Source organism: Oryctolagus cuniculus, chromosome 16, assembly GCF_964237555.1.
Source record: "Oryctolagus cuniculus chromosome 16, mOryCun1.1, whole genome shotgun sequence".
Taxonomy (NCBI): Eukaryota; Metazoa; Chordata; class Mammalia; order Lagomorpha; family Leporidae; genus Oryctolagus; species Oryctolagus cuniculus.
The window spans coordinates 44811397-44837628 of record NC_091447.1 but is presented as its reverse complement, the minus strand read 5'-3'; the positions used below and the strand labels follow the sequence as shown (position 1 = coordinate 44837628).

Genomic DNA, 26232 nt, shown 5'->3' with positions numbered 1-26232 from the left:
GGTTCTCTCTCTACCTTTATTCTGTTTTCTTAAAAATGTATTAATGTTTTCTCATTAAATACCACATCTCTATATTGTCTTAGCAGTCACCAGTTAGCCCACTTATATTTCCAAGTCTCTAGTGTTATCTCAATCCTGTACTCTCACCAGGAAAGTGATAAGCAAAGAATAGTTGTCCTGCAAGCTGTTTTTCATCTATCCATGCACCTGACATCAAAGAGCCAAGGATAATGTTTAGAATTGACCACATACTGGTTTGATGTGGCATATTTATTTAAATGTGATGATTTAATAAATTTACAAGAAAAAAAGGCAAGTGGAAGGTCTGAACTTTAACAAAACAGGACCTCTCCATCTAAATTATTTATAGTTTGCTCATTTGATAAGAAGGACTTTATCACTGACCTCTTTAAATGCTTGGCATTTAGATTCCTTATTTATAGGCACAGTAATTACAGAGCAGACTATTTCTGCATACTTAAAATAGGAACCTGGTTTTATAGGAATCTAATTCTCACAACTCTGACTTTATCATAGACATGATCTGTTTCATAGGCCCATTCTTTTGTAGGTAGAACAATTTTTATAGAAGTTACGTGCTTTTCATTCTTCATAATTATGGAGCCAGCATGATTGATCCTTAAAATACATTATTTTTTCACAATGTCTACACGTTGTTTTCACAGGGCATATAACATTGTTTTACTACCAAATGTGGCAAAATGTTATTTTTCTGCCATTGCAGTGTTAATAGAATATACTTTAAACACAAAAGTTCATGCATTTAAATCCATTTAACTGGATAAATAGACTGCTTTTTACCATTATTACCTTTTCTTAGTTGATTTACTTAAAAAATAAATGAAGATTGTTTTTATATACAGAATATTCTTGTTTTTAAAAATTCCTCAATTAACTCTTGTCAGGTAGATAGTTAAGTATGGTCTGTATCTTAAAACAATTAAAGACCCTCTTTGATGCAAGACAGTTTATGATGAGTTAAGTATATCAGTTTTAGAAAATTATTTGTGCTTTTCCAGGAAGCAAAAACATCGACTTCTTATTCTCTTGCCAATTTTGTGAAGACTCTGTCTTGTGCTTGCCCTAAACATGCATTACCAACTTATCTCCTAATAAGAATATGGAAGTAATTTTCTGCTGTTACTTTTTCCCTTTAACTTAGATTGGACTCATTCTTAAAGGAGCACAAAAAGCAGACACATAGATCTCTCATTCTGACTTTAAATAATTTAGAGTGGAACTGTGAACACAATATTTTCCCCATTGAAGATCATTTTATACTGAAGTTTAATGTAGGTTTCTAAATTTCTATTTAAAACATGGGCTCAGGAGGGTGATGGTAGAGTGTGACATTCGCAAGCTGTTTCCTGGTGATGAAAAATGTATGAGAACATAACCCACACAGGACTAGTCAGGTGACTTTGAATGTAACTTTCCATTACAGTTCACTTGATTCAACTCAGCACATGGTCTGTACCTAACGTGTGTCTCAAAGGGGAAAAATAGGTGGTCCTAAATTAATATGATGCTTGAAGATCTCAGAACACAGCATTGCGATCTATGTTTTAACTCCTATGCAAGCTAAACTAGAAAAGCAGCTTATAACTTTGTGTCTCATCTTTTTCTCCTTCCTTCCTGTATTAATTTTTGAAATATATTTGTCTATCTATTTATGACCTGAATTGTGCCCTCCAAGTTGCTGTGTTGAAGTCCTAGTCCTCATCACCTCAGAAAGATTTGGAGATAACGTCCTTAAGGAGGTAGTGAAAGTAAAGTCAGAGGTCAGGGGCGGCTCTAATCAAATCTGACCATGGTGTCCTTGTAGCAATATGACACTTTTAGCATATTTTCACAAACTAATTTTCAACTTCTTTGGTATTTTGCTTTTGTGTTTGTAAGTGATACATGTTTGTTTTATTAATTAGTTTATTAGTGAAATTTTCCTAGTCTTAGAAAATAAATTTGGAAGCCTTTTTTGTTGTTGTTGATATGTTTCAAACAGCTAAGTAGTTATCTTTTTCTTAAATTTTATTAAAAGTTGCTCATAGTAGCCATTTGTATTTTTAGGTTTAGAATGACTGAATTTATTCTGTTTGCTGTGGCACCCTTTTTTTTCCTTAGATCAATTTGAATTATTAATATTTTTATAGAAAATAATAAGTTTCTTTCAAATTTTCAAATTTTTATAAAGCTGTCCATGATACTCTAGGTTAATTAATGAAAAAAAAAAGATCTGTTTTTAGGCTCATATTTCTTTTTGTGCTTAAAAGAGATTCATTTGGTTCTCTTTTTAGTGAGACTTTCTGGACAGTCTTCTGTTTCAATATTTTTACATATAGCATTTGGCTTTATTGGTCATATTTATATTATGTTTGCTTTATATTTCATAAGTATCTTCCATTGCCTTTATTTTACTTTTATTTCTTTATTTAAAAAGACTAAAAGCCGTAAAACTGTACATATTTATGGCATAATATGCAATGTTTTGATACATGTCGAAACTGTGTAATGTCTAATTAGGGTAAATATATCTGTCTCTTTAAACATTTAACACTTCTTTTGGTGAAAACATCAACTATCCCATCTTGTTTGTCTATTTTTTTAAATAGAGAAATATACATTATCCATAGTCACCCTGCTGTGCAATAGAACCCAGATCTACTTATTCTTGTGTAGCTACAACCTAGCACCTGTTAATCAGCCTTGCCCCATGCCTTCCTCTCCTCTCCCCTACCCATCCTCTGACAACAGCTTTTAATTTCTATGTGATCATCTTTTGTGTAAGACTCCAAATGTGAGTGAGATCATGTGTTGCTTGTCTTTCTGTAGTTGGCTTATTTTACTCAAAATAATGACCTGTACCTCCGTCCATGTTGTGTTCCAAATGGTAAGGTTTCATTCTTATTATGGCTGAATAAGATTCCCTTGTGTATATGTACTGCATTTTCTTTAGCCATTCATCAGTAGATTGACACTGAGGTTGTTTCCATTTCTTGGCTGTTGTGAATAGTGCTACAGTAAATATATATGGGGGTGCGGGTTACCCCAGATGGATTTCATTTCCTTTGCATGTAAACTCTGGAGTGGGATAGCTGGGTCATATGAAGTACAGTTTTTAGTTTTTTGGAGAAATTCCCTATTGCTTTCCACAATAGTTGTCTTCATTTATATTTCCACCAACAGTGAGGAAGTTTTCGCTTTTCTCTATATCCTCATCAACACTATCATTTGTCTTTTTGATAACAGCCAATCTCACAGGAGTGAGGTGATGCCTCATTGTGGTTTTGATTTGCATTTCCCTAATGATTACTGTTATTGAGTATTTTAATGTACCTGCTGTTCATTTGCATGTCTTCCTTTGAAAACTACCTACTTTAAAATTGGATTATTTTTATTGCTATTGGTTTCCCTATGTATCCTAGATATTAACCTTTTGTCAAATATATAGTTTGCAAATATTTTCTCCCATTGTATAGGTTCTCTCTTCATTCTGTTGATGATTTCCTTTGCTGCACCGAAAATCTTTGGTTTGCTGAGACACTTTATATTTTTGCTTTTGTTTCTTGTGCTTTGTATGGTTCAAAATGCCACACCCATTCCAACGTCCTGGAGTGTTTCCTCTACATTTCCTTCCAGTCATTTCAGAATTTCAGGTCTTAACATTTAGAACTGTAATCCATTAAATTTTTAAAAAAGTTTCTCTAGCAGAAACAAATTTCATGTATGTCAAACATACAGTTTTAGAACACAGTGATACTTCCCACCCTACCCACCCTCCTTCCCTTGCTCCCACCCTCGCATTTCCTTCCCTTCTTATTTTTCTTTTAATTTTTACAATGATATACTTTACATTTGCTTACAATCACCAGCTTAACCCTCCACTGAATAAAGAAATAATAAGTAGTAAGTAGGAAGACCACTGTCCTTCAGGAAAATAGACAAGGGACTATAAACAGTAATCAATCTCACAATGTTACTTTTTACTCCTATACATTATTTTTCTGTGTACTCTGTATATTAGTTACCACAAATCAGGAAAAACATGATCTTTGTCTTTTTAAGACTGGCTAAGCATAATGATCTCAAGCTGCATTCATTTTGTTGCAAATGGCAAAATTCCATTCTTTTTTATGGCCAAGTAGTATTGCATTGCATATTTTTCCAGTTTCTTTATCAGTAGATCTGTGATCCATTTTGAGTTGATTTTTGCACATGATTAGAGATAGGGATCTAGTTTCATTGTTGTGCATGTGGATATTCAATTTTCCTAGGGGGGCTGGTGCTGTGGCACAGTGGATTAAAGCCCCAGCCTGCAACCCATATGGATGCCGGTTCAAGTCTTGGCTGCTCCTTTTCCAATCCAGCTTTTTACTATGGCCTGGGAAAGCTTGAAGATGGCCCAACGCCTTGAGCCACTGCACCCACGTGGGGGACCTGGAGGAAGCTCCCAGCTCCTGGCTTTGGATCAGCTCAGCTCTGGCTGTTGCTATCATTTACTGAGTGAACCAGCGAAATGGAAAACCCCTCTCTCTCTCTGTAACTCTGTCTTTCAAATAAATAAAACAAATCTATAAAAGAAAATTTCCTAGGATTATATTTTGAAAAGACTATCCTTTTTCAAGTGCATTTATAAAATATATATTTATTTATTTGAAAGGTAGAGTTACAGAGAGAGAAGGAGAGATGGAGAGAGAGATCTTTCATCTGCTAGTACATTCCCCAGATGGCTACAGTGGCTAACTAGGGATGTGCCAGGCCAAAGCCAGGAGCCAGGAGCTTCTTCTGGGTCTTCCATGTTGGTTCAGGGGCCCAAGGACTTGGCCCATCTTCCACTGCTTTCCTAGGCACATAAGCAGGCAGCTGGATTGGAAGTGGAGCAGCCAGGGCTCGAACCAGCACCCATATGGGATGTTGGCACCGCAGGCCTCAGCTTAAGCATCCATACCACAGCACCGGCCCCATCAAAATAATTTTTTTAGTACCTTTGTTAAAGTTCCTTTGGCCATAGAAGTATGAGTTTACTTCTCAGCTGGCTGTTCTGTTACATTAGTCTATGTGTCTGTTTTTATGCTCAGACTATGCTGTTTTAATTACTGTAAATTGGTAATATATTTTAAAATCAGGTAGAGTAATGCTCCTGCTTTATTCTTTTAACTCTCAAGATTGCTTTGTCTACTGGGAGTCTTTTGTGTTTCCATACAAATTTTAGTAGTGTATTTTTTGTAGTTTTGTGGAAAATGTCATTGGTATTTTTATTGGGATTCCATTGATTCTGTAAAATCACTTTGGGTATACGCACAGTTTAATGATGTTGATTCTTTCAACCCATGAACAGGTGCTATCTTTTCATTTCTTCTTCAATTTCTTTCAAAAGTTATCTCAAGTTTTTATTGTGCAGATCTTTCATTTCTTTGGTTAAATTATTTTGGAATTTTCTTTAGTAGCTATTAGAAATTTGATTGTTTTATTGATTTCTTTTTCAGATTGTTCACTGTTGATATATAACAACAGTACTGGTTTCTGTATATTGACTTTGCATTCTGAAACTTTGCTTGAATTTGTTCTAACAGTTTCTTTTTAAAAAAAGATTTACTTATTTATTATTTGAAAGGCAGAGTGTCAAAGAGGGAAGGAGGGGGTGAGGTGGATCCATTGATCTTCTGTCTGCTGGTTCACTCCCCAAATGGCTGCAGCAGTTGGGAACGGTCCTGGTTGAAGCCAGGAGGTGGGAAATTCATCCAGGTGTCCCACAATGGTGGCAGAAGCTCTAGTACCTGGCTTTCTGCTGCTTTCCCAGGTGCATCAGCAGGGAGCAAATTGGAAGCAGAGCAGCCAGAACTCAAACCATGGCTCAGGATCTTAACCTGCTGTGCCCCTTTAACAGCTTTTTGGTGGAGTCTTGGTGGTTTTCAATATATTTTGTCTTGCCATCTGCAAATGGTGACAGTTTGACTTCTTCCTTTCTGATTTGGATGTTTTTAATTTCTTTCTCTTGCCTGATTTTTCAGGCTGAGATTTCCAGTATTGTGTTGAATAAAAGGAGGGAAAATGCACATCTTTGTCAATTTTTCCCCTTTCAGTATGATGCTGACTATTGGCTTATTGTGTATGGCCATGATTATGTTGAGTTATGTTGCTTTGTTATTCCCATCCTACTGTGTCCATTGTTGCTCATTTTCTAGCTGTAGTTAAAAGCTTTAATTTTATTTACTTTCAGATTTTTTTTGTATAAGTATATATTTAAAATTTCTTTGATGTATTGATTTGGTTGAATCCCACAGGTCTTGTAGTTTCATGTTTCCATTCCCACATATTTATTTATGAAATTTTAGCTATAGAATATATATAGATAGAAAAATGGTAGTGTGACAGATTAACATATCTGTTGTCATCTCACATAGTTACTTGTTTTTTGTTGTTTTGGCAGTAACAGCTGAAATCTACTCATTTAGCAGGAATTTAAATTGCAGTCAAGTTTTTCAAACTAGTCTTTAATTTTATAATATCATTAAATTTTAGTTTTATAATATCATGGAATGTTTCTCTAGTTTCTGATACTGATATGTTCTTTGTGGCCTAAATCTAACATTCATTTTTTTTCTGAATGTTAAGTGTTCACTTAGAAAGAATATAAGTATATATAAATATGTGTACTAGATTAAGATATTCTGATATTGAAGCCCATATATCTCTTGCTTATGAGTTATCAGTTTATTTTCTTGATATGCGAGTGATGTATTTTTGTCTTCCCTAATCACCAGACTTGGCAGTTTTTCTTTTTTTGCTAGAGTTTTTTCATGGATATTAATCCAATGTTGTTTTACCTTTACTAGTTTATGATTCTTGGACTTCTTGATGTATTTTGACACTGGTTTTTAAGGATATACTAAGTTCATCTACTTAGGGTTTTGTGAGTTCTTTCTTGTCTGTCATCAAAATTACTCTGTATTTTCTCCCTCATTTTCAAATTTAACCTCTTCAATTTTTCTCTTCTTAATAACTTACTGCTAAATTTTATTTTTAAAAAAGATTTATTTATTTATTTGATAGTCAGATTTACAGAGAGAGGGAGTGACAGAGAATCTTCCATCTGTTGATTCACTCCCCAGATGGCCACAACATCCAGCACTGGGCCAGACTAAAGCCAGGAGCCAGGAGCCAGGAGCCAGGAGCTTCATCTGGGTCACCCACATGGGTGGCAGGGGCCCAAGTATTTTGGGCCATCTTCTGCTGCTTTCTTTTCTCAGGCCATTGGATTGGAAATGAAGTAGCCAGGATATGACTGGTATCCATATGGGATGCTACCAAATGACCCCCATATGGGATGTTGTTGTTGTCTTTAGCCACTATGCCACAACTCTAGCCTCCAGAGTTTTTCTATTAATTGGGGATGTTGATTCACTTAGGTTTATTGTAATCATTGATGTTTAGACTTAACTTTCTTCTTATTTTATTGTATTTTACTAATCATGCTGTCTTACTGAGTATCCTTCTCTTCTGACTTTCTACTCCTCACCCTGTTTTCCCTTCTTCATTGCATTTTTTCTTCCAATCTCCTTCCCTCAATTTGTTCGAGATTTATGTACCTTATTTGTATTAATCTAGTGATTGCCTTTTAAGAGGTAAGAAACATAGTAAAGCTAACACAGTTTGGACATAACTAGTATCTGAGTTCAGTATTGATTAATTTAAAAAAAACTACAGCATAGTTTAATTTTCCTTTCTTATGATTCTGTGCCTTCCTATACTTCCCCATTATTCCATGTTATACTAAGATAATATGAATTTTATGTCTGCTTTTTTCCTATGCATGATAAAATTGCAATGTTTTCATATCTCATTGAGGGACTGTTTTTAGTATTCATGTTGCAAAATCATGTTCCTTTTAATTTTGAAAATACCACTTTCTTTTTGCAGCCATTGTTGTCTGTGATAATATTGTGCTTCTTGAATAATTTTACACTTAAATGCAACCTCTCCCTTTTTTTCTGGGAGAATTCCACTCAAACATTGAGCTTCTGTTTTAGCTGTGTCCCTTCTTCTATTCACTGCCCACTATGTGTTTTATTTTACAGATTAGATACTTAATCTCAAACTATTTTTTTAAAGTGTGTGTCTTCTCAAACTCATTGAAGATGTGGGTTACTGATATTCCAACTTTTGTTGGAACTTTTTGTTGGAACTCATCCAGGGTTTTAGTTTTCCTGCTCATCGAACTTTGTGATTATATTTCATGGTAGTGATTTTCCTTAAATGATTTGTGACTTTTGGTGGTATACACGCTTTTGTATTTGAGAATTCACTTTTAGCTTATTCTGTTTTCTGGAAGTCATCTTTAGTGATGGAGTGAAAGAGGCGGAGATTAGGTTACGGCTTGTGGAAACATTTCCCCTTTCTGTTCCACCCTTCCGTCCCAGATAGTTCTCCGTCCCAGATAGTTCTCCGCTGTCTTCTGTGCACCTGTCCTTGCAGCTTGCTTGGGAGGCTACCATGTTCCCACCTGTGTTGATCAGTCTCATCTTTACTTGGAGCTTCCTGCTTCTTTTATCTGATAGCCTATTTTAAATGTCGGGGCTTTTCTCTGAGGGTTTGATTTTACTTACTTGCTTGTCTTCCTGATTCCTCAGAATTTCCAATTAGATGGTAGTAATCTTTTTTGTTTTCTATTCCTGATTCTTTCTTACTATGTTTGAAAGATAGCTCTTTTCAGTCACTATGTGGTATTTGGGCTTGGAGGGAGGTAAGAAGCATGTGTTCAACTTGCCACACAGACTCCTTATCAACTATGAGTCAGGATCATTGCCTCTACATTGAGTGTATGTGTGTGTGTGTGTGTGTGTGTGTTTGTGTTTTCCTAAATGGTGTAAGAGTACACTCAAAAGTAGGGTTAAAACTCAAACTCAAGAATAGTGATGGGGGCCGGCGCTGTGTCATAGTGGATAAAGCTGCCATCTGCAGTGCCAGCATCCCATGTGGGTGCTGGTTTGAGTCCCAGCTGCTCCACTTCCAATCCAGGTCTCTGCTAATGGCCTGAGAAAGCAGTAGAAGATGGCTCAAGTCCTTAGGCTCTTGCACCTGCGTGGGAGACCCAGAAGAAGCTCCTGGCTCCTGGCTTCAGAGCGGCACAGCTCCAGCCATTGTGGCCATCTGGGGAGTAAACCAGTGGATGGAAGACACCTCTCTCTCTCTCTCACTCTCTCTGCCTCAGCCGCTCTATAACTCTGCCTTTCAACTAAATAAATTAAAAAAAAATAGTGATGTATTTTCTTTCTGTAGGAAGTTCTTTTGTAAACTTTAAAAATTGCTTATTTATAAAATGCCATAATCATTAACAACTTGGAATGAATTATGTATGTATATATAACTCTGATCTCCTAAATGCTTTTAGTTTCTTTTTTTTTCTTTTTCTTTTTTTAAAAATTTATTTGAAAGGTAGAGTTATAGACAGAGAAAGACAGAGAGAAAGGTCTTCCTTCTGTTGGTTCACCCCCCCAAATGGCTGCAGTGCCAATCCGAAGCCAGGAGCAAGGTGCCTCCTCCTGGTCTCCCATGTGGGTGCAGGGGCCCAAGCATTTGGGCCATCCTCCACTGCCCTCTTGGGCCACAGCAGAGAGCTGGACTGGAAGAGGAGCAACTGGGGACTAGAACCGGCGCCCATATGGGATGCCTGTGTCGCAGGTGGAGGATTAACCAAGTGAGCCACGGTGCTGGCCCCTTTTAGTTTCTTATTTATCGTTTTCTAAGATATTTTGATATTACCCTTTTATAGTATTAGTAACAAAATAGATAATTTCCTATTGAAGTGAAAAGTGAATGTTTTTTCCCTGTGGAAGCCAGCAGTTCCTTTTTTTTTACTCCATTGTTGAAATTGTTATGGGAGTTGGCAGTGAAAGAGATATGAGATCTTTCACTCAGTGCATTTTTGGTCAGGATTGGATGTAATCTTTGTCAAAGAAAAGTTATATTTTTGTAGCTCAACCTTAAAGGTGGGTTTATCTATAATTAATATGGGTATGTATTCATTAGTGATACCCAGATGATATCTCATCATCTGTTTGCATTATTACTAAAAGATATTACAGGAGTACCCTTATTTGACTGACTGTTACACATTCATGATTTTCAACAGGAGTTAGATGGTTGATATTTTCATCTCTGACATGATCTGTTTAGCAACTGCAATTCTGTTGTAGATCAAAAGCTATAATATAGTATGTAAATAAATGAGCATGACTGCATTTTGATAAAACTTTATGGATTCTAAAATTTTATTTCCATGTAATTTTCACATATTCTGAAATTTTATTTTTCATTTGATTCTCCCCACCCCCTTCTCACAATTAGTAAAAGTGAAAACTATTCTGAGTTCGTAGGTTATACCAAAAAAAGGTAGTTGTCTGGGTTTGACCCATGGGCCATTCTTTGCTAGTGCTTAATTTAGAAGATTATATAATAATATCAAAAATAATTATAATCTGTTGAGCTAATAAAAAACCCAACAGGTTATAAAAGAGCATATGTACAAAAGCAAGTAACAGCATAGAGATAACACTGAAAGAAGAGAGATCAGAATATTAATGGTGGTTTCCCTGAGTACATTGTGGGTAAATTTAATTCTATATTGTGTTCATTTGCATTTTTGAGTTTTATACTCATTATTTTGTTTTTCAATGTTACGTCAGAAAAAAGTTATTTAAAAAGTGAAAATCTGCATTCTCAGCAAAATCAGGCTGTTTCTTATTAATGATCTGATATGATATGTTTTGTTTACCCTCTGATTCATTTTTAGCCGACAAGCCCCAAATTTGGAAAAGCTGACTCATACGAAAAACTGGAAAAGCTAGGGGAGGGATCCTATGCTACAGTGTACAAAGGGAAAAGCAAGTAAGTCCATTCATTTTTGCACCTTTTATGTGTGAGCTGTATCTGCTTTGTTAACCCCAAGTAGCATTATGTTCAGGTCATTTTCACTTAGTATACAGTAGATTTTATTCTTTTATTAAAGTGTTAATGTTGGTGGATTTGGTTGTCCCTGCTAGCAGACATATTTGGGCTTGTCCAATATATCTTTTCTGTTAAACTCCTCCTTGGACTTTGTTTTCTGTTTTTCTCAGTGGAGTTGGAACTTTCTAAAGAGAATTAATTTCCCAGTGAATGATGTGATGAAGTTCTCAAGGAAGTTTAGCATTAACTTAAGAATAGGAGTATTGATTTGACAAAGGCAGATGCAATGGTCATTCTTGATGTCTTTTTTTTGTTTTTTTTGCTCTAAAGAAACTCTTCATTTAATATGTACAGATTTCATAAGTACAACTTTAGGAATATAGCGATTCTTCCCATCATCCCCACCCTCCAACCCCCACTCTCACCCACCACCTCCTCCTTTTCCCATTCCCAGTCCCATTCTCCATTAAGAAAGAAAAGAACAAAACAAAACAAAACAAAAAAAAAACAAAAAAAACCTTCCTCAACAATCAAGACAAGGAATGTTCAAGTCATTTCTTATCAAAGTGTCAATTTCACTTCTACAGACTGCCTTTTAGGTGCTTTATTATCACATATCTGGGAGAACATATGGTATTTGTCCCTTTGGGACCAGCTTATTTCACTAAGTATGTTTTCCAGATTCTTCCATTTTGTTGCAAATGACCAGATTTCATTTTTTTTTTACCGCTGTGTGTAGTATTCCATAGAGTACGTATACCATAATTTCTTTTCCAGTCTTCAGTTGATGAGTGTTTTAGTTTATTCCATGTCTTAGCTATTATGAATTGAGCTGTAATAAATATGGGGGTGCAGATAACTCTTATATACTGGTTTCATTTCCCTTGGTTAAATTCCCAGTAGTGAGATGGCTGGGGCATATGGTAGGTCTATATTCAGATTTCTGAAATATCTCCATACTGATTTCCATAATGGTTATACCAGTTCACAGTCCCACCAGCAGTGGATTAGGGTACCTTTTTCCCCACATCCTGCCAGCATTTTTTATTTTTTGATTTCTGTATGAAAACCATTTTAACTGGGGTAAATTAGAACCTCATTGTGGTTTTGATTTGCATTTCCCTGATGGCTAATGATCCTGAGCATTTTTTCATGTGTCTGTTGGCCATTTGGATTTCCTCTTTTGAAAAATATCTGTTTAAGTATTTGTCCATTTCTTAACTGGGTTGTTTGTTTTGTTGTGGAGTTCCTTGATCTCTTTATATATTCTGGTTATTAATCCTTTATCTGTTGCATTGTTTGCAAATAATTTCTCCCGTTCTGCCAGTTGCCTCTTTACTTTCTGAGTGTTTCTTTTGCAGTACAGAAGCTTTTCAATTTGATATAATTGCATTTGTTCATTTTGGCTTTGATTGCCTGTGCCTCTGGGGTCTTTTCCAAAAACTCTTTCTCTGTGCCAATGTTTGCAGGGTTTCCCCAATGTATTTCTAATAATTTGATGGCATCAGGTCATAGATTTGGGTCTTTAATCCATTTTGAATGGATTTTTGTGTAAGGTAGGGGTCCAGCTGCTTACTCCTGAATGTGGAAACCCAATTTTCCCAGCACTGTTTGTTGAGGAGACTGTCCTTGCTCTAGGGATTGCTCCTTTGTCAAATATAAGTTGGTTTTAGATGCTTGGATTGATTTCTGGCATTTCTATTCTATTCCATTGGTCTTTAATCTGTTTTTGTACAGTACCAGGCTGTTTTGATTGTAACTTCATTGTAGTATGTCTTGATATCTGGTATTACGATGCCTTCAGCTTTGTTTTTATTGTATAAGATTACTTTAGCTATTCAAGGACTTCTGTGCCTCCATATGAATTTCAGCATCATTTTTTCTAGATCTGAGAAAAATGCCTTTGGATTTTGATTGGTATCACATTGAATCTGTGGATTGCTTTCAGAAGAAAGGACATTTTGATAATATTGATTCTTCGAATCCATCAATATGGGAGATTTTCCCTTCTTTTTTTATATCTTCTATTTCTTTTTTTAATGTTTTGAAATCTCATGATAGAGATCTTTGACATCCTTGGTTAAATTTACTCCAAGATACTTGAGTTTTATTGTAGCTACTGTGAATGGGATCAATCTTAGAAGTTCTTTTTTAGTCATGGCATTGTCTGTGTATACAAACACTGTTGATTTTTGTGTATTGATTTTATATTTTGCTACTTTACAAAACTCTTCTATGAGTTCCAATAATCTTCTGTTGCAGTCTTTTGGATTCCCTATGTATAGTATCATGTCATCTGCAAATAGGGATAGTTTGACTTTCTTATTCCCAATTTGAATTCATTTGATTCTTTTTCTTGTCTAATGGCTCTGGATAAAACTTCCAGGACTATATTGAATAGCAATGATGAGAGTGGACATCCTTGTCTGGTTCTAGATCTCAGTAGTGAGAATTCTTCCAACTTTTCCCTATTCAATAGGACACTGGTGGTGAGTTTGTCATAAATTGCCTTGATTGTGCTGAGGAATGTTCCTTCTATACCCAATTTGCTTAGAGTTTTCATCATGAAAGGGTGTTGTATTTTATCAGATGCTTTCTCTGCATCTATTGAGATGATCATATTATTCTTGTTCTTTAGTTTGTTAATGTGATAAATCACATTAATTGATTTGTGAATGTTGAACCATCCTTGAATACCAAGGATAAATCCCACTTGGTCTGTGGGAATGATCTTTCTGATGAGTTATATTCGATTGGCCGCATTTTTTTTTAAGGATTTGTGTGTCTATGTTCATCAGGGAAATCGGTCTGTAGTTCTCTTTTCTCTGTTGTATCTTTTTCAGGATTAGGAATTAAGGTGATGCTGGCTTTGTAGAAAGAATGTGGGAGTATTCTCTCCCTTTCAATTGTTTTGAAGAATTTGAGAAGAAGTGGACTTAGTTCTTTCTCAAATATCTGGTAGAATTCAGCAGTGAAGCCATCTGGTCCTGAGTTTTTCTTTTTTGGGAGGGTCTTTACTGATTCAGTTTCCTTCTTAGTAATGGGTCTGTTTAGGTTTTCGATGTCTTCATTTCTCAATTTAGGTAGGTTTCTTCTTGTCTGGTCGGGTAGACTCAGCTGAGCTCCTCTTTTCGAAGAAGATCAGTGCCTGGGCACTAGCCCTAGTGAGTATATTATTCGTCTGCTCTTCTACAAGGACCACACAAAGGATCTGTGCAGTCCTCAGTATAAGCTCAGATTCCCCAGCAATGTCTCTTGCAGGTAACCAGAGAGCCCCGATTGTGTGGAGCCTCCCACAGGGACTACCCAATTTCCCAGCCACACCCTGAGTCTCCCAGACAGCCTCAGTGTTTTCACAGTCCCATCACACAAGCCTCCCACAGTCATGAGTACCTTAGCCCCCTGTATGTTCTCCCTACTGGACTCAAGAGTCTCCACTTGGCCTGTTGCTGGGTGCAGACATGAGCTGGTGCAGTTGTTAAGTATGTCCAAAATGGCACCTGCTGTCTGTCAACTGCGTTATAGGACACCTTTATAGGATGACTGAGGAGAGAGAAAATGTGCACCCCTCTTTTTTTTTTTCTCCTCTAGTTTGATGGGTACACTATCCCCCATGGGCCTCCAAGCCGAATTCCCTCTAGGCTCTTCCTGCAGCTTTTCACTACTAGCTTGGGCTGCTGCAGTCTGGTCTTCCCTCGCTCTTTAACACTGGTGTGGAGGCTATAGGCTGGAGGGGTCCTAAGTTGTATACGACTTTGCCCTCCATGTAGGTCCACTGTGTTCCTCCAATTTACGTAGTTTACTCTGCTGTTTTCTACCCAACTCTTCTCTGAGAATGCACTCTTTCTCCTTTTCTTAAATTATTTTCTCCTAGACTCAAGCAGCAAGCTCCCTCCCTACCTTGCCATCTTAATCAACTCTTGATGTTTTTTTTTAAAGATTTTATTTATTTATTTGACAGGTAGAATTACAAACAGTAGAGAGAGAGAGAGAGAAAGGTCTTCCTTCCGTTGGTTCACTCCCCAAATGGCTGCAACGGCCAGAGCTGTGCCTATTCGAAGCCAAGATTCAAGTGCCTTCTCCTTGTCTCCCACATGGGCACAGGGGCCCAAGCACCTGGGCCATCCTCCACTGCTTTCCCAGGCCACAGCATTATTATTTCTAATAATAATAATCGGAAGAGGAGCAACCAGGACTAGAACTGGCGCTCACATGGGATGCTGGCGCTAAAGGTGGAGGATTAATGTAGTGTGCTAAGGCGCCAGTCCCCCTTGATGTCTTTTTAAATTGAGCTTTCACTCCATCTTTCAGAAGTCAATTAAAAACCCCACAGACTCCTCTCTTTCCTCTACCTGTGTCCTTGGTGTCATGCTGTATTTCCACAGATGGAAGCAACTCTTCTGCATTTTGTCCTCTTGCCCCCATGGCCATCCTGGTTTAAGGACATGGGCTTGAATTCCCTAGAAGCAGGACTCCACATGTTTCTGTTGACCTTCAGCCTAATTAAGGCAGAGAGATCCTGTATGTAGTGGCCAGTAGCTTGCAGCAAACTTCATGCTGCTTCTGAAGTAACCACGGTAGATACAAGATGTTTTAATTTCATCACTTTTACCATGAACTGAAAAATAATTTTCTAGGCCATGCTCATTATTTTCTGTTTCATTATTATGTATTTTATTTGAAAGTTAGACACACAGTGGACACACACACTCATGCACACATGGAATTTCCGTCCTTTGATTCACACCCCAGTGCCCACAATGGTCATGGTTAGGCTGAGGCTCAACCTGGGAGCCAGGAACTCAATCCAGTTTCCCTTGGTGGTAGCAGGGACCTGATTACTTGAGCCTTCAGGGCTTCTTCCCTGGGTCTGCATTAGCAGGAAGCTGGAGTCAGGAGCTGGAACTGGGAAACTGGACCCAGGTATTCTGATGTGGGATGCGAGTGTCCTGATAGGCTAAATGTGTGTTCCCTGTGATCTGTTAACAGTTATAGAGATTATGACATTCTTGCCAAAGTAATAAAATTAAAAAGATGAAGAAAATTTTCTGAAGGATCATTGCAAGTGCATAATTGAAAAGTTTGACTATGTGCTAATGGGGTAATACTTGGATTTTTGGGACATAATCTTATACTTTTGCTTATCCAGGGGTGGGGAACTTTTTTCTGCCAAGAGACATTTGGATATTTATAACATCATTCGTGGTGCATACTACATTGTCAACTTAGAAATTAGTCTGCTACAGATGCATTTTGAGTCCCGTCTGCAGTTGCTTTGGCAAGGGCAGACCAAATGATTTTGTGAATGTTATGTGGCCCACAGGCCATATGTTCCCCACCTCTGGTTTATAGTTTTTAATTTATTAAGATGAAGAATTCCTTATAAAGGAGTAAGAAATGCAGAAATGCTGAAAGTCAGTGGTAACCATTAATTTTCAGATCTATGCAATTTTTAAAGCCTTTTTTTTTATTTGAATGAAAAAATCTATCTGAAGGAGAATTAACAATGCATGTTAAAAATGGCTATTGAGAGCCAATGCTGTGGCATAGTAGGCTAAGCCTCCACCTGCATGGGCATGGGTTCCTGTCCTTGCTGCTCCTCTTCTGATACAGCTCTCTGCTATGGCCTGGGAGAGCAGTGGAAGATGGCCCAGTAGAGATGGCTTCAGCCTCTCTACCCCCAGGGGAGACCTGGAAGAAGCTTCTGCCTTCTGGCTTTGGATCTGGCCAGCTCTGGCAGTTGAGACCATTTGGGGAGTGAACCAGCAGATGGAAGACTTCTCTCTCTCTCTCTTTCTCTTCTCTCTCTTGCTGTCACTTTGACTCTCAAATAAATAAAACAAATTGTTTAAAAAATAGCTATTGATGTAACCCTGCTGCTTGAGAATTATGGAATGTCAGGGTAATGTTCTAAATGGTTAAGCAAATTTTTAAAATAGGGGTTGTGCTCCAAATTCTTATATTCTTTCCTAAACAATTGATAATACTCAACTGTATAAAAATTACTTGTACATTTAATGTTAATAAAGTGATAACTACCCTTTATTAAGCAGTTATTTTGTACAAAATACAATGCATCCTTTTGTCTCATTTACTCCTGTGCCCTGTAAGATGGGTCCTGTCATTGTCATCTCCCTTTGCCTAGTCAGGATTTGTGGTGCTTATGCCCACATCCACAAATGTGATTATTGGTAGAGCTTGTTTTAGCTAATGTCTGGCCTGAAGCCATTCTTTTCCTGTTACACCATTCCTGCTTTTACATAGTGTAAGGCCTTGGAAAGACTGGGTCCTCACTGAATATTCCAGATGGTTCTCACATATGCTCTGACTCTTTTTAATTGTGACTCAAAAAGAAACAAACACACTATCTCTTTATAAGGAAACGAACCAAACATTTGGAAGTGCCTGCCCACAAAAGATGTGGTCAGCTGATCTCCAATGATAAGTTAATAACTCTATTACATGTTTAACTTGAAGGTTTATGTGAAAATCCTGGAGATAGTTGGATAAAAGACTTTCAAAGCACCTGTAACTTTGAGGTGAATGGTCCCGGACAGTTGATAGTTTTCATTCTAGCAGGGTCTAGATTTATCTCATCTGTATTTCTTGAGCAGTTCCAAGCCTGCTGGTCACGTGTAGTATTTAATTTCCTCCAGCTGGAGTTGAAGCCCCTACCCCCTCACCTGCTTCGAGAGATGACAGGCAGCCTGGGTTTGCTTGCTTTAAAGTGGCAAGGTCAAGTGGAAGAACAACAGCTGCGTGTCACATAGCAGGGTTTGCGAGCCGTTTGTGTGGTGCGTCCCCGAAGCACTGTACAACTTGAAGAGACAGCTGAATTTTGGGATCTCTGCTGCAGGACTCCTCACAGCTGCATCCCTAACCCATGTTTAAGCTTTCTTTCGCATGCCCTCAGGAGCAGCTATTGATATCATGCAGTGGGCTGCCTGACTGGCATTTGTAGAGCTCCCTGAGATTTACAGTTTATGTGCCTTTTATGTACATGTATTGATTTACAGGTGTCAAGTTTGGATTCTACCGCCAGCCTCATTGCCTAGGTTTTCTTGGGCTGACATAAAGAAGTACCACAACCTGGGTGGCTTGAGCAGCAGAAACTGTCTTGTGGTTCTGTGGGCCAGAAGTCAAGGGTCAAGCTGTCTGTACCGTGGGCTCCTTTGAGGGCTGGGAAGAAGCAAGTGGTGCAGGCCTGTCTCCCGGCTTCTGGAGGTCGTCAACAGTTGCTGGATTGTGGATGCATCGTTCCAGTATGCCCTCATTCTCACATGTGTTCACATGTCTGTCTCTGTCCACATTTCCCCTTTTGATCAGGACGCCAGTTGTGTTGGATTGGGGCCTATCCTAAAGACCCATGTTGACTTGATTACTGCTGTAAAGCAAAACATTTTCAAATAAGATCACATTGTGAGATGTTAGAATGTAGAACTTCAACATGTCATGTTTGGAAGATACAATCCGATCTGTGACACATTAATTTAAAAATCTCACTAATTTGACACACCATTCACAACAGCATTCTTCACTTTGCCCCTGTGGTGTGCACTAGCACTGTCTGGTTTCATGATTGTTCTTTCTGTGCTGCAACCAAAGTGTATTCCTCCCATCAAGGGTTTGTATAAATATTGATTTTTGAGATAGGTGCAGTTAGCTGGAGTCTAAAAGCTTGAAAAGGAATCCGAAGTTTTTAAAAATTGCTCTTGAATTCTCCTGGGTCTCTTATTCTTATAGGAATATACACACTGGAGAGAAGGTGGCAGAGATTCCTATACAGGTGGCCTGTTTGCTAGTAAGCCTACCTTCCAGGAAGTGGCTAGCTGTGTCCACGTCAACACACATTACTCCCAAGTGTACTTTGTTCAGTTGTTTGTTTTTAAGAAGCTTTGAAATTATCACATATTGAAGAATAGAGTTTTCATCTTAACCAGTTTCTCCAACTTCTTTCATCTTTCTCTGTGTATGTATTTGGGTTTTTTTTTTTTTTTTTGGTGGGGGGGGAGGGGAAGAAAACAATTTATTGCTACATCTGCCTCCCAATCTCTAGCCAGGACTGTTTTTCTGAATAAGTTCTCTCTTCTAAATTTCTGTAGCATTTAATGTAGATTTTTAAGAATATCATGCATTGTGTATATTGCATTTAAAAACTTCTGGCATTTGACATTGCCTTTATCCAGCACCTTCAAATCATCTGTTTACCTTTCAGTTTGCCAGGGGCTTTTGTTTAGGTAGAGAGTTGGAATTTTTGGAGCTTTTTTGACTAACGATTAATGTTTGTTCCTTAAAATAGTTATGCCTTTTTCGTGCTGTAGTTGGAAAGAGGTAACTCAGATTTGGATTATGCCCTCAAGAAACTTAATCTTGAAGGGAGATGTACGTATACGAAAACAGTTCTACTTCAGTTAAAAGGTAGAGTGTTCTGTACAAGTTAGACTATAGTGAGGAAGGCAAGGCCCACATAAACCAGAGTGGGGTTGTAAAAGGAAGGGAGAAGGGTTTTTGCCACACTAAATGTGTCCTCTGCAGGGATGACTCTGTGAGATCCTTGGGACAGTTCTCTCTCTGCTCCTCCTGGCAAAAGTGAAACTTTTACCCTTTAGTTATTAGAAACTGCAGTGAGTTTGTTGAACCCAGTGGCCTTACAGTAAAAGCAAATGAATTCATTTTGATGTTGTAAAAATTTTGATTAAGCAAAAGGTGTTATATTTAAGTATTGTACTGAAGTTGGTTTTAAGCCATCTAATGTGGAAGGACTGGTAGCTTGCTTAGGTGTGGGCACCCATGCATACTGGCCATTTTAAATAAGAACTGTGCCCACATACCACTCGTGGTGGGACCCTGAATCTCCCTCCAGGGTTTATCACCTGCTGTGAGTGGTGAGAAGCCGTGAACCTTTGCTGTTCCTGGAATGGAGTCCTGTCCTTTGATTCCTACTGAATAGAGAGGGGATGTGAGACTGGATTTTCTCGTGTCATTGGAGAAAACAGCTTGCTCCCTGTTCCATCTCTGCACTTGGAATCCTGGCCTCACTCAGCCTGCACCCCACAGGTGGTCCTGATCTGGCCATTTTCTCTACTTATCTTTAGTTTCTGTGGAGGTACAGATGCCAAAGCCTGACTCCTGGGGAAGCTCACTAAATAGAACCCTGCCCACACTGGTTTGTGCCAGCTGTAAATTGTTATCTCAGAGGTCAATAAGAACAATGGAGGAATTTGCTCACTTTATGTAACAGGAGATTTATGTGATTGAAAGTGCCAATCTTCTTTTAGGCATTTCATTCTGCCAATTTGTGCTGAATAATTGAACTTGAATTAAATGACCTCATAAATTGAGGGACTAGCCAAACCAAGACTGAAATATACTAAATACGTTCCAAAGAGCTCTTCAAAGACCCAGGAGAAATAGGAGGAGAAATGCTGTTAATTAAAACAAGCAGCAGCAAGAAGAAAGGCAGCAGCAGTTAACCACCTTTTCAGAGTATGTGAGATTAATGATGTGGTTCTTAGTGTTTGCCCTGAAGGTCAACTCCATTGAAACACTATCAGGAGGAGTTGGAAGAATTCTGAAAGTCAGAAATCCCTAGATGGAAAACACTGGACTCCTGGTTCATTGATGTTTCAGTCTAGAGTGTGGACACCTGGGCTGTCACGGTGACCTCCAGTGTCCTGAGAGGTTACCTGCCCACAAACAGGAACTTTGTACTCAAAAGAAGTGAAACTGATCACTTTTCAGGCTCCATCAATTGATGCTCCCAAGGCCACTTGCTGTTCCTCCTTAGGTCTGCCCCGATGTCTTTGAGACTTTAGGCCCATGGGCTAAATCTTATAATCACAGTATCTTCAAAGATCAGACCTATAATCATATTGTTAGTGACAGGGTATGAAAATGGTGTTACATATAATACAACCAGTGCCAGTTTTGTAATTTAATGCACAAAATACTGCATTACAGTGTGTCACAGGACAAATGGTTTTTAAAAAGGCTAATGGAGTATGGAGTATGTGGGGCTTGATGCGTAGGAATTTCAGAATTGTGAATAGGTGAAAGTTGAGCAAGTAGGGTTCTTTTTCTTACCTATTAAAAGGAGGATAATAGCCCACCCATTAATATTTGCTAATTTTATTTTTTAAAACTCTGCAGCCTACTTAAATTGCAGATTCAGCCTGACTTCTTCTAGAAGAATGGAGGCATTAGTCTGGTTCATTGGTACAGCTGGTTTCATTTAGCTTGCAGCAGATAAACAAACAATGTCTAATCTCTTTGACAAAAATGACAATGAGGTTATTGTTTAAGCAAGAAGCATGATTTCAATTATTAGGCTGAACTGTACTGGAATCACATTCTTACTAGACAATGCTCAAATAAATGGTTTGGCTTCTGTTAGCCATTTTTACTGTCAGGGTTTTTTGATCATTGGATTAGAAGACCCTCAAGACAAGTAGTTACATTTGTTGTCTTCAGAACTGTGGTCATATGTTGGCTGTGCCCTGCCTGATGAGATTCAGGCACTCTCTGGCTAGTGGTGAAATTTTTTGAAACAGTGGACATTTTTAACTTTTACAGTGATTTAAATTAATAATTTTAGGGGGCCTAGGATTTCCTTCCCATAGCTCAATGTGGGTAGTTTTGGAGGAATACTAGGGGAAGGATATGATGGTAAGGTTGGTTTCATGTGGAAACACCCTCATTACTGAGCTGCTTCGTTATTCTTTTAGTTAAATTGAGGGTGCCAGGTAGGGACCATCTTTCTGGTCTGTACCATTAGTTTGTCACTAGGGATGCTTTTACTCTCCAGTATACATTTGATGATGTCTGGAGACATTGTTGGTTTTCACAACTTGAGTGAAGATGGTGTTACTGGCATCTAGTGGGTAGAGGCCAGAGTTGCTGTGAGCAATCCTACAGATGGGCAGGACACTCTTCTACCACAGAGAATTATTTGGCCCTGTGTGTCAAAAGTGCCTAAGATGAGAAACCCTGAACTAAACAAGGAAAATAAGGAGGCAGTATGTATTTTAAAAAGAGCTCCTTCCAGGGCTGGTGTTGTGGCTTAGTAGGTTATGCAACAAAGGCATCTCAAATCAGAGTGCCCATTTGAGCCCCCCTGCTGTGCTTCCTATCCAGCTTCCTGGTAATGCACCTGAGAAGCCAGTGGAAGATGACCCATGTACACAGATCCCTGGCTCCTAGTTTTTGGCTTGGCTCAGACCTGACTGTTGTGGCCATTTAGAGAGTGAACTAATAGATGAAATATTTCTCTCTTCTTCCTCTCTTCGCTCTGCCTTTCAAATGAATGAATGAATAAGTGAATTCATTCCTTTTCAGGTGTCTACTAATCCGTGTTGTGGTCTGTGTGCTGGAATAGGCAATGAATAAGTGGTGGTGAATAAAACTGATGGAGTCCCTCTTTTCATGGAGCATATCATTGATAGGAGAAGCAGAAGTTAAGACAGCAGATGCATCTGTCATTACAGGTTTATTTGAAGGAAAGGGGAGCTATGAGTCAGGTTGGGGGTTGTGTGTATTTGCATGTGTGAGAAAGGGAGGAACAGTAGTTTTACTTCAGATGGATGGACACTAGGAGCCTTGTTGAGGAGAGGATGTTGATGCTTAGATCTAAGGAAGAGATGTCGCCAAGTAAGTAAAAAGTGTAGTGACAAAAGTGTCTCCAGCCAAACTCTGGGGTGAGAAAGAGCTTGGTAGTTTCTACAAACTTAGGGAAAAGTATGTGACTAGCCTAGAGTTATGGGATAGTGCAGGGGAAATGGGCATGAGTTGAGTTTTGAGACGTTGGCAAGGCCTTGAGAATCATCATAGGAATGTTCTACTTATTAACTGCAAATAAACCACCCCAAAACTTAGAATCTTAAAACAACAAGTATCATTTATCTTGGTTTTGAATCTGTCATTTGAAAAGGGCTAGCAGAAAAAGTTCATTTCTGCTCTGTGCAGTATCATTTTATGCAGCTTGACTGGGAGATGAGGGATCCACTGTCAAAATATTTCACTCAGCATGGCCAGCAAGCTAATGCTTGCTCCTCACGTGGCTTGGACTTTGTTATAGAATGCTGATTGGGCTCCCAGAGTGAGTATCCTAAGTCACAGGGAGTGAGACTTCTGGCTTCAGCTGTAGAATTCAAAGAGCTTGAATATTGTGACTTCCATTCTTACAAAGAGAAAAATGTGCACATACTAAAAATTGATGGCTTTTCTTTATCAGAGAACCAAGGTTAGAGAGCAAACTGCAGTTCTAAATTTTGGGGAGCCACAGGTGTCTAGATGGGTGTGGCGAAGATCCACTTACCTGGAGCACAGATGGCTGGGCTGTAAACTGGCAGATACTGCAGTGGTTGTTTTGATGAACTGCTGGGAACTGAGTATACACAAGCATGAAAGTGAGAAATATTGGGACCACAGCATTAGAGAAGCCCCTCCAAGAACTCCACCAGGTTCTCAGAGTGCAGATCTGCGAAATCTCTTGGAGAATTCTGTGAGGGCAAGAGGAAGCCTAGTAAAATATACTCAGTGTTTTTACATCACAAAGCCTGTTCTCCAGGGAAAAGACTGCCCAGAGGTTCTTAGCATCAGAAGGAAGGGAAGAAAAGAGAAATGGACAATACCAGATTCAAAGGTATGAGACAAAGATGATACCTGGCAATGAGGAGTATCAAGGAATTTTAGGACCTTGTTTCAAAACCTCATATATAGAGTTTGGATTTTATTCTAGTTAGAATTAAATCTTTGCTCTCAACTTTGCCTAGAGTTCTTTTAGTTATCATTTCTGAGCATGCATTCCTTTTTGGGATTAATGTCATTAAGTTTCAGATATATTCTGGAGAAGGACAAAGATTCTGCCTGGTAAAAATTGCTTTATATAGAATAGAACCTTATGTCCTCATTTTTCTGGGACAGTCCTACTTCATGCTTGTTGTTTTTGTGTAATTATTAAGTAGTGTTTCTTTTTACTGTGAGTAACATCTCCATTTGAATGATAAATTACCCATTTTGCTTATGTAATGCTTTATTCTTCTGGAAATTTGATAAAACATTTTTCCAAAAATAATTCGATTAAAGCATTTTACTACGAGATCTGACTGAGTAGTTAGAGGGATTATTTGAATAGTTTGTGATTCTCATGAAATATCTAATTCAGACTTGCTGATTATTTTTCAAAGTTCCAGGGCAAGTCAATGAACTTTATCTACAGATATGTGCTTGGTCACCAAGACAGGAAGATTAGACTTCATGATTTTTGTGAAGTAGCAACTGATTAGTCCAAAATCCAAATGACCCAATCATACCCTTACTACTCATAATATAAATGATAAGCTCAGAATAATTCAAGATAGCTGAAATACTGAAAGTCTGAAACCAGAATTAATGAGTAAGTTGGGGTTAAGGTAGCATCAGTGTTAGAACTCAAAGCTTTTGGAAATTTATATTCATTAAATAATAAAAGTTTAAAAAAAACAAAAAGATACACTATACAACTTAGCTATTCATTTATGCAAATGATGGTAAACAGAATTATAAAGACAGATAATAAACAGCAAATGAGGTTAAAAAAAAAAGAACTCAAAGCTAAAATCAGTGAGTTTCAGTCCAATGTTAACAGTGTATTTATCAATAAGTCATACAAAAGTATATGAGGATACTTCAAAAAGTTTGTGGGAAAATGAAATTAAATGATTTTTTTTTGGTGCAAGTTTTTGAAATTCATTCACAGATGTTTCAGAATATGCATTTTTTATGAAATTTTTGAAGATTAGTTTTACAGCAGTCCAGTGAAAGATTGTATGGCAGACACCGTTGTTGTTAGGACAATTTTGAGAAATATAGGATAAAAAAGGCAGGGGGAGCTTTGGGGTTGCTGTTCACTACTCTGCCCTTCTGTGTTAGAGTGCCTGTTAGGGTACTAGCTGCTCTGCTTCCGATGCAGCTCTCTGCTAATGTGCCTGGGAAAAGCAGCAGAAGATGGCTCAAGTGTTTGGGTCCCTGCCAGTGATGTACAGGAGACCTGGATCGAGCTCCAGCTTCCTGACTCTGACCGGGCCCCTCCCAGACCTGGTTGTTGCAAACATTTGGGGAGTGAAGATCTCACTCCAAGGCATGTGCCACCCCCCCCCCCCCGCCAGTGTGTGTGTGTGTGTCTGTCTTCCTCTCCCTTTTAAACAAATAAATTAGAAAAGAAAAGAGAGAGCTTTGGAAAAAGCAGTGGTTCTTGCTTTGATTCTTTTCCTTAATATGCTTATATTTTCAGAGAAGTTCAACCTCAGGTTCTTGTTTGTGGCCTCATTGTAGAGTTCTGAAATGGGAATGATAGAAGCTCACTGGCTTTGATCCAGCAAAATGTCTGTGCTCAGAAAAATTTCAGGACATTAAAAATAAAGGAAATTGTTTTAAAGATCCCAGGCACGAGATACTTTTCATGCTTACTGGTTGCTTCCTGAGCAAATATATTCTCTGTTCCTTTGGAGTTCCGAGGAAATAGACATCCATTTCCCCATATAAACAAGTTCTTTGAAAAGTAAAAAGATAATTCTGTCTCTAGTTCAGAATGGTCTCTTTGGGATTGCTGTGTTTTTAACTATCGCTGTTTTTGGGATTTAAATCAATGATCCTACAGATCTGCAGGCATTGTCTGAGCTGAGGGAAAATTGTAAACATCAGGCACTTTGGTTAATAGTTGAAAGACCTGTTGTAACCCAACAGAGAATAAGATAGAAGTTGTTCCTAATTGGCTTGGTGAGTGAGACAACAGAGTGAATTCCAAAGCAGCTTAGCAGCCAGCGCAGGTTCTGATAGACAGACAAGCCCCCAAGGAAGCAGATGAGGAACCAAAGACTTCCGTTGTGTGTGTGATCAAACCTCTTAGGAGAAAGAAGAGGGAAGTGGAGATACTGAGAAACCAAATAAGTAATGTTACAAACAAGGTCTACTGGGGATCCCAAAGGAAGCTGAATTCCTAATGAGAAAGTGATGAACTGGGTTAAACGGTGACTTTTTTTCTTTTTTATTTCTTTTTTTTTAAAGTCTCATTTTACTTGGGAAAGTTTTCAGTGCTAAAGCTCTGGGGAATTATGGGCAGCTGGGACTATGCCCAACATAAAGCATAGAGGAATATTAATAAAAATAGAATGTGTCTCATCGCTGAGTGGAATAAAGGGGGTGAAATAACTGATCAGCCATATTTAGAGTTGGACAAAATGAAAAAGCAAAGAAAAGGAGAAGTAGCAAGAATAGGGCAGGAAGAGAGTT

General features: G+C 38.2%; 1 protein-coding gene across 12 annotated transcripts in view; it reads left to right on the top strand.

Moving 5' to 3' along the window:
- Positions 1-26232, top strand: part of CDK14 (cyclin dependent kinase 14) — a 742587-nt gene that overhangs the window by 288757 nt on the left and 427598 nt on the right. For all 12 annotated transcript variants that reach the window (XR_011382804.1, XM_070058416.1, XM_070058421.1 and 9 more), the window contains 1 exon segment: positions 10811-10905. Coding sequence is in view for 11 of the 12 variants with exons in the window: in XM_070058416.1 (XP_069914517.1) it covers positions 10811-10905 (95 nt within the window). In the remaining variant the exon portion in view is untranslated.